At 35.1% G+C, this 9,479-nt stretch overlaps 1 protein-coding gene across 1 annotated transcript; it reads right to left on the reverse strand.

The window, feature by feature from the left end:
* Positions 1-2,848: 2,848 nt before the first annotated feature.
* On the reverse strand, positions 2,849-6,778 carry LOC140883951 (uncharacterized). Its single transcript, XM_073290577.1, has 6 exons — positions 6,487-6,778; positions 6,177-6,298; positions 5,600-5,689; positions 4,418-4,470; positions 3,568-3,670; positions 2,849-3,152 (listed from the first exon to the last, which is right to left on the reverse strand). The coding sequence occupies exons 1-6, from the start codon at positions 6,695-6,697 to the stop codon at positions 3,051-3,053; spliced, it is 681 nt and encodes a 226-aa protein (XP_073146678.1). The 5' UTR covers positions 6,698-6,778; the 3' UTR covers positions 2,849-3,050.
* Positions 6,779-9,479: the final 2,701 nt, after the last annotated feature.

Here is a 9,479-nt window from a genome sequence, read left to right on the forward strand (position 1 = left end):
TATAGGCGAATAAGAAAACTTATCAATTTCAGCTTTTTTATCGGGAGTTTCAGCAGCAGAATGTGTAAGGTCTATTGCTTTGAAAACCTTTTTTTTGTACCAAAATATCTTTCATTTTCTGTTGTCATATTGAAAAATCCATTTTTTCATTAAAGGGTTCGAGATTATATCCAATCATAGCCATAATTTTTTTATTAAAAAAAAAAATCAAGAACAACATATTTTCAAGCATAAACTGGTAAAACACACAAGATCAAAGCGAGCACAGCAAAAGCAACTATTAGCCACAAAGATGGAAACACAAAAGCAACCAACAAGCACATAAAACCTAGAGTTCTACAGTAGCAAATCCCAGCACATAAATCTGCGGCAAGCGGTTGCGGTACTAAAGCAGTAAAACGATGTTCCAGCCAATATACCAAAATATTCGGGGCTCAGATGAACTGATTTTGGCCTCTCCGAATATGCAGTAAACCAAAGCTAAGACCACAAAGGTTTCCCAGACTAAAACTCACTGCCCTCTATACACAGTAGGAATACTCTATCATAACGTGACCGATTGAGAGCAACACACATAATAACACTGAGCAAATAGAACGACGAAGAACACACAGTTGACGAAGAAAGAATCACCCAAGTGAACTTTCACTCTCACTCTCTCTCTCTCTCTCTCTCTCTCTCTCTCACACACGCAGTCGGCCTGTGAGACCCCTGTCCTATATGAGAAAAAATAAAAAGCTTTAAAATGAGTTTAAAATGGGATACAATGGACTTCTATAACAAATTTGAGTTAATCATTTTTGTAAAGCGAGAACGAATACAAAGTAGTTGCTATAGGGGCTCATAGTGCAGTCGCGCAAGCGCGGGCTTGGGCTCGGGGCATGACAAAATGGTATCAAAGATGGTCATTGGTAGGAACCCCGGAAAATAAGTGCTATGCGGGACAAAGTGCTACGTGCGTGAGAGTCACCTCTTGAACCTGCGGGACAAAGTGTTACATGACGAGAGCCACCTCTTGAACCTGTAGGAGCCATCTCTAGATTCCCGGTGTTGGTGGATCGGAGGTCAGGTCGCGACGAGGACGTCACATTTTGAAGGAGGGGTGATTGTGAGACCCCTGTCCCACATGAGAAAAATAAAAATATTTAAAATGAGTTTAAAATGGGCTACAATATACTTATATAACAAACTTGGGTTAATCATTTTTATAAAGCGAAGACGAATACGAAATAGTTGCTATAGGGACCCATTGTGCAGTCGTGCAAGTGCGGGCCTGGGCCCGGGACGTGAGACGACCACTCCAGATTTTAGAGAAATGAAGGCTTACTTACCAAGAGGTGAAAACACAAGGATTTTTAAAGGAAAGGCTTTGGTTATGGGCCGGAAAATAAGTTGGGCCAAAACCAACAACAACAATAAGAATAATGATGATGATGATGTATATATACTAAAGTTTAAAAATCTTCAACATATATATTAATATATAATCAAAATATCGAATATAAGTATATACATATTTTTTAAACAAAAAATAAACCAAAATAACCTCAAGTACTACTAAGATAATATTTTTAACATAATGTTTAGAATTTCAAATAATCATATATATAACACTAAAATAAATAAGTTTTAATTATAAAAAATAACTTTTTTTGTTTGGACGGGATATAAGAAATAATAAATTTTTTTACAAAAATAAAAATTTTAAAAAGGTGAATTAGTCGGTCCGGTATTAAAACGGTTCAAGACCAATCCGAACGATTCTTGACCGACTTTGACCAATTCTGATCAGTGTGACTGTTTAAACGGTTTTTGAGCTTGGCCCGGATCGAACCCGTGACTTATTCTAGGTCAAACCAATCGAACTAACCGTCCGATCCGATCCGATCGTCAAAACACTGCTATCAACTATATGACATCTTCAATTTTAAATCTTTTTTCTCATCCAAATACACCCTAACAAACAAAGCTTGACTGCTTGAGTGAAAAAAAGAAAAAAAATATATAGGTCTGTACATTTCTGTACTTTTTCAAGAATGCTCCTTAGTTACTAAGGTACTGTTTGCAACTTGTGAAGAGAATCTCCATAATCACTTATTTCTAGAGGTTGCAAATACTACCTAAGTGTAATGAATCAAAAAATTACGATAAGAATCTAACTTGATACATAGAGTAAAAATCAAGTATAGAATATTTAATTTTTCAATTTTTATGACTGCTTGAGTTTTGCGCGGTTTCTCCATGAATGATTCCTGCGTTTCAAATATTTGACAATTTTGTTTTCTCTTTCCAAGGGAAAAGTCAGCATCGATCCATGCTAGACTATATATGAAAATAGTAAATCTGGATAAATGGTGCTGGAAAATATGGTGTGCCATTAAAAAAAATTGAAATATTACGTTTCAAAGGTAATTTAACGTAATGACTCGGAATGTGAATGAGATTTCTGCTTTGTAGCATCACTAATCACTTGCATTTCCAACACAATTCTAAATAAAAAATAAAAATAAAATCCTTTGTAGCATCACTAATTTCAAGGCTCCGTTTGGTAAAGCTGATAAAGGTAGGATTAGCTATTTTCTAGTGTTTGACTGGTTTTTAAGCACAAAAGAGATATCTCTCGGTCTGGTAAAATTTCACTGTGCACCCGTGAAAACGGCAAATTCAAATCCCTATTTCAAGAAGGTATTATTAGTCCACACTTCTAAAGTAACGAAGACAATGAATCACACCTTTTACAGTTTACGTCGAATAAATTTTCAAATAAATTTAAGCAATTCGGTCAGTGAATCACACCTTTAATTAGTACTCACGTAAACATCACTAGATCTGAGTGTTGATTTTATGGGCTACCGCCGTGACCCGTGAACAACTACTTCAGGTGGAGAATTACATTTTCAGAAAAGAAAAAAATAATAATAGTATACAATTTTTTTTAAAAAACCAATTTCTGCGATAATAATATTATACCCATATTTTTGCTACTTAAAAGCCTACTACATTTCATCGGATAAAAAATCAAATTACTAGAACAGGAGTCAAATTATCGCTCATTTTTCTTGTGGCAACATGGTAGAAGCCTCACTAGAGAAACCCAACTTCTGCATTATCTCTTCCAACCGTTGGACATTTGTTAGGTACAAATAACCAACCTGCAATAAAGATCACCAAAAAAAATCAACAATTACACTTGGTGTGGAATTAAGAATTGAATTTCATTGGGGATGACAATTTAATATATTTTACGGAAGTCGTATGTACTTTCATACAAGTTATATGAAAATTGAAAAGACTGGGATCTCCATATTTCTATTTTTATATTATATTTTCACGACAAAATTACTAAACACAGCCCACACTTTGAATTGGAGCACAACATGAACGAAGTCAATGTAAAATAATAAAAATTCCTCTTTTACCAAGATGCATTAACTTGCTTGTCCGAGAACTTGTCTCTCATCATAAAATCTAGAAAAATCAATGTTCTTCGGAAATTTAAGTGTATGAAAATGAAAAGAGGAATGATAATGGCAAAAGGCGAAAATCACAAGGTAAAATAAAACTCACAAGTGTCTCCAATGAAGATGCCCTATTGTAAACTGCCACACCTGCTCGCTTCTTCGTTCTTGTTTTAGCAGAGGCGATGTTTTTCCCCCAGCGTAGAACATCCCTGCTTATAAGAAGGCAGAACTTAAGAATAACTCATATCAAAAGGCATTAACTAATCATCACACGAACCAAATACATGTTCTGTTCAAGAACTTAAGATACAATCCATAGGCAATAACATATTCCACAGTTAATTTGTTCGAGTTTGAGTAGAACCAACTGCTTCTGCCAGCACCTCAAAAAAGTTTTACAGTTTTTCTTATATATCACACGACTTTTACAATAAGATTTTTTATCCTTTTAGAAACAAATATAATGACTTTGTATACGTTAAAAAAATAATGCGAGTATTAGCAGCACATGAAGCAAATTAACATAAAAATCATAGAAAGAAGAAATAAATCTGGCAATTCCAAATTTTTTGCAAAGTTCTCAAATTGTATCCTCTTGTTAGATCGAATCAAAATGGAAATCCCCACCAAGGATATTGGCATTCAAAATACATCATCACAAAAATTTAGGCAATAACTGAGAGCATTATTAGCACAGAGGATCCAACAGATGAGCAAGAATTGTGAGAAAAAACAATTAAAAGGATATATATATATATATATATATATTCAATTTCTATGTTTCTATGTGCTTCTAATATCAGCTACAGCTACTCTTCGATTTTTTTGAGATCAGTGGCAAACTTGGGTTCAGCTTATGAAGTGTTCAGATGCATTCTTCATGAGAAGGGGTCACAGATAATGTGTAAAATAAGGGGGAAAAAAAAAAAAAAGATGCCAGAAGCCATGGTTCCAACCTCTCTTCTTGTGATAAAAAATCGTCGCTTATAAGTTTCTGCAGCATTGCATCCTGAAAAATAAATAGCACACCGATTCGTAACTTAAAATCTTCTGAAAGTCTATAGAATAAATGTTTAGCTGCCAACCCATCTGTTGAACACCACAGACAGGTGTAGGAAAAGTATTATCGCAGATTTGTAACATTGTGTTTTTATTTCCCTTTCCAAATTAAATTCAATGAATACAACATAAAACATATAGATTTGGTTTGAGTCGGCACACAATTCAAAGCAAACATATTCATCTACATTCTTCAATGAAAATGGTAAAGAAAATGAGAACTTAAGGTTCCTTATTTAGGAAAATAAATGTAACTGAAACGCATATATATGTGATATAAATATTTTCCATTAGACACAAAGGCCAAAGCAGCAAGTAACTTTTCATTTAGTCACTCATGTAGATGTAATGTATAGGACATTCTGTAAGGCAAGTTTAGGTGTGATGCAATGTGAACAATGCCTAAAGCAACTTCCTTAATATCTGGAAAGTGGAAAGGTGTCTGACATGAAACCAAATGTCACAACAAAAACAGAGTCTGTCAGACAGCCAGGTATACAATCAAAAGTAAAGGTCCAAGTTGGTGGAGTAGGTGAACTCTTGGCCATAGGTCAGAAGTTCGATTCCCCCTGCCAACACCTTCTTGGACTAGCCTGTCACACAGGGTTTGCCTAGTGTGGTTTACCTGACTAGCGTAGTTTGCAGGCTATTGCGTTAGTCCGGGGGTTTACTCAGAGCGCACCGAAAAGTAGCGGCTGCGGGTTCCCACGTCACAAAAAAAAATGTAAAGGTAACTTTGCCATATAGGTAGATGGACCTAAATTTAATGGTCAGCTTATGGCTAAAGCAATGTAAGACCACTGATAACAAGTAAATGCTTAAAGCTGAAACCACGTCTATAAATTCAAGAAGCACTCTAGCACCAAGTAAAATAACTAGCAGTGATTTGAAATACCTTAGAAAATATTTAACAAAACAACACTCAACATTTTTTAAAGAAATGACAAATGTGAATGCAAAGGGGTAATAAACTCTGGCTATGGAAACATTGATTGTTGAAATGAAGTAGAACTTTCAAAACATCACAAATAAAAGCAAATCCTTTCGAAACCTCAAACATTAGAATCCGGTAGACATACCTGAGCTTCACAACGCACTACTGCCATGACGCGATTGTTAAATTCCTCTATATCTAATGGCGGTAACAAAAAGTGCCTTCGAGCATATAGCTGTGACCAATGCAAGAGTCAACGGTAAATAGAATCAAACCAACAATATCCAAGAAAGGGCAACCCTAACACGATCTAAAAACTAAATAAGTTAAGAGTATGGTATGCAAACCTAAGCAACTACTAAACATATCAAAGGAATTTTTTGACTTTCAGATTCATAATCTGCAACATTTTAAACCTTTTTTAAAGCAAGAACGCTGTGATAGGCAAAGAGCTAATAATGTTAACACAGTAAAATTTACCAAACAATTCATTTTCCTGGATCCAAAATCTATACTTTCTATGACCATCTTCAAAGCCAATTAAACCATTGTTACAACCATACTCAAACTCTTTTTCAGTTCTATTTGAAGAGACGGTCTATTGAGAGTTAATTGTATCCCACTTTTCAAGATACGCAAAACATCATCACCTCAAAGCGGAACTTAACATAAACTTTCCTGTACACTGAATTTCAGCACATGCCTAGGAATAATATGCTTACCTCATAAATACAATCGCCAATATAAGCCAATAATGCGGGATTGAACACAGACCGAGGCTTCTCCACTTTTGGGGGTGTAGGCAACCATGTCTCATAACCCAAGTATGTGCCACCTATCTCCACTAGAGCCACACAAAAAAACTCAATAATCACCAAGAGAAGCGCGCAAGCAAATAAATTTTGCTAGGAAAAAAACAAATCACAAGCTCGCAGGGAGTATAAGCTCCTCGACATCGCATTACTTTTAATTCGTCTAAATAAGAAACACCGTGAACAAAGCAAAAAAATTCCCGAAAAAACAAAGAATTACCTTGACCAGATTTATAAATATCGCGCTTGAGTAGATCTGAAATGGATATATTTGCGACTTTTTTAAGAGGTGTGGTGGTTGAAATGGCCGTTGGTACGGCGGTTAGAGAGTCCGGTTTCTTTGGATACGTGCGATGGGGATTGTAAGGCAGTCTCTTCTGGGTGTCAACTGATGAAGCTCTAACGGCGGAGATAGGGATGGCCACCGCCATGGGTCTAGCCGGGAAGTTCCTCCGGCTAAGCTGTATGTTTTCCCTCCAGTGGCTGTTTTTGATAAAAGCGTGTTGCCTTAAACTCGAAATTGTGTAATTTGAACCAGGGGATCACGGTTTAGAACCGTTGGTTAGAGGGTTCAAAAAAGCCCAACTCTTACCTCTTACCTTCTTTAACCGGAAGCGGTTCCAGTTCATAAACCGTCAATTCCTGGTGATGTCCTAGGATATAACCGGGGTTCATTTATGTTATCTTGAGATGTATTTTGATAAGTGCATTTTATGCACTTAATTTATATATATTTTGACTTGACTTTTGTGATGTATTTAGTGGATACACATATTTGTTGTTGTTTTTGTGAGTTGCAATGATTGGAGCAAAAGTAGCTATAAGAAGCGGAAGGATGAATTTTGGAGCAGCAACTTCATAAAATTACTGGGAATTATTGAGACATCCAAATCCGATCTTCACCGTTCATAATAAAATTTAAGATGTTTTGAAGCTTCTATCAAAATTTCAGCTCAATCCGACAGTTAGTTTGGGAAATATTATTTTTTGAAAATTGTCGCGCATTGTAGAACAGCACATGCGAGAGTAGGGCGCGCCTTCGCTGTTTCCTAGCGCGCCCGCTCCATCCCTGGACGTAAAAAGAAGTGTAAATTCGAGGCTCAGGCGCGCCCTCGCCACTCTACTGAGTGCCCGCGCCGTCGCGAAGTCAGATTTTGTAATTTTTCGGGAAGGAGACTTTGAGACTTTGTCGGGCTTTCTTTGACGGGCTTCGAAGACATATAAAAGAGATTTCAAAGACACAATAGGAGGGGGGCAGCCGCACAAATCTGAATCACACAACACACGCACAAGGAAGAAAAGATTTAGGGAGAAAAAATCTGCACAACAACGTGAAGAAAAAAATTGGAAAAGTTCGAAGACGAAGGACGCAGAAGCTACTTCGGATTTGTTCTTATTACATTGGATTTGATGTTTAGTTTCATAAACATGAATTGTGTTTATCTATTTTTGATCATAAACTAATTTTTTAGAGTCTAGAGGTCAGATGGAACCTGGTGTAGACGCTTTCATGAATTTTTGATTTTATTGAATTGAGTTTCTTCTAGATTAATTGTTTTTCTAGAATTTATTGTCTTTTCAATTATCTGATCAATAATTGAATTATTATATTTATTTGAAATCTGGCACTCGGGAGAGGAGATTTTGAATAGGACCATTAGAAAATACATTTTTGATTATTTATATAGCTCGGGAGAGTGTATAATTTTAACAGAGCTTTTGAAAAGAACATTGTTTTGTAATAGATCACTGCAAGTAGATTATTAATAGGGATATTGGAATAGAATTGTAGTTGATAAAAATTATTTGTTGCTCGGGAGAGGGAAATAATAAACTTAAGTGTTCTTGGCTATTAATTGACTGGAATTCATGAAACTAAATTAATTAGGATTGATTGTTGTTGAAACCAGGTGAAATCTAAACCTCTAGACCATTTTTCTCTGATTGATTTTTATCTGAAAGTTGTGTGCGTGCTATTAAAAACTCATTGATTATTTTATTCTGCAAAATTCTGAGATTTTGATTTTTTAGATAAAGTTTAGACTATTTTAATTACAAGCACTGAATATTTTCATTTTACTCTCTGAGGGAACGATACTTGATTTTCACTATATTAAAACTTGACACTCGTATGCTTGCGAGTAATTTTCACAACATATCTATTTTTCTCATGAAAACGGGTCAGGATTTATGATCTATAAGAAGATTGTCTATGATAGTTTTTTCAGATAATTACTACTGAATAGAGGTATGCCAGATATTCACTATCTAAACTTGGACCTGGACTTGCGAGAACTATCAGAGCATGGACCACGTCTCATCAGAGTATGAGTCTGGTCTTATAAAGTCCAGTAGTCCACTAGTTCACTCACGAGAGTTTTTAATGATTTTAATGGTTTTATAAATTTTATTTATTTATGAGATTTAAAAATTAAGATATGAATGTGCAAGATGTTTGATGTTGCATGTTAGTTTTATGTTTTTAGGGTTGAGATTAATTCTGAACTGAGAAAAACGAGACTAGCTTACGAACGAGATTTGAGCAAATATTTTATATTTATTTTATGTTAAATGTTGGTGCAATTTTATTTTAAAATTGAGATGATAAAATTTTAAAAACAGTGTTTGCGACTAATGGACCGAATTTCAACCCCATTAGTTACATACTAGGAGGCGTTCAATCCTCCCTTTTCATTTTCTCTCATTCACGCCGCCTATACCTTTTCTCTCCCCTTCTCTCTTTCAAAAATTTGCACCAAGGAAGAATAACGTCTATCGATCTCGTTCGTGCAAGGCTGAATCGCTATCGAGGTACCAGTTAATCGCAATCCACGACGATTAAACAAGTTTTAATCGCTTTTAGAACCACCATTCAAGAATAATATGTATTTTGATATCAAAAACTGCATATTGATTCGTTGTGAAAGTGATGTCAAGTTGTTGTTTTTTTTTTTTTTTTTTACTATAAACACTTCAAGTTCTGAGACTTCACAACATCTGGACAATGGAAATAAGATAATGCGATAACTTTTTTTTTTTTGCAATAAAATTAAATAACATGTGAATAAGGATTGTCCCAAATGTGTTAATTAGCGTTTAAAGAAATATTTGCCCAATGAGTTGGTTGTCAATTGATGGTGAAATATATATCTATATGAGAAAATGACAATACAGCTGTTGTAGATGCTAATTATTATTTTTTAAGCTTTATTG

Source organism: Henckelia pumila, chromosome 2, assembly GCF_033568475.1.
Source record: "Henckelia pumila isolate YLH828 chromosome 2, ASM3356847v2, whole genome shotgun sequence".
Lineage (NCBI taxonomy): Eukaryota > Viridiplantae > Streptophyta > Magnoliopsida > Lamiales > Gesneriaceae > Henckelia > Henckelia pumila.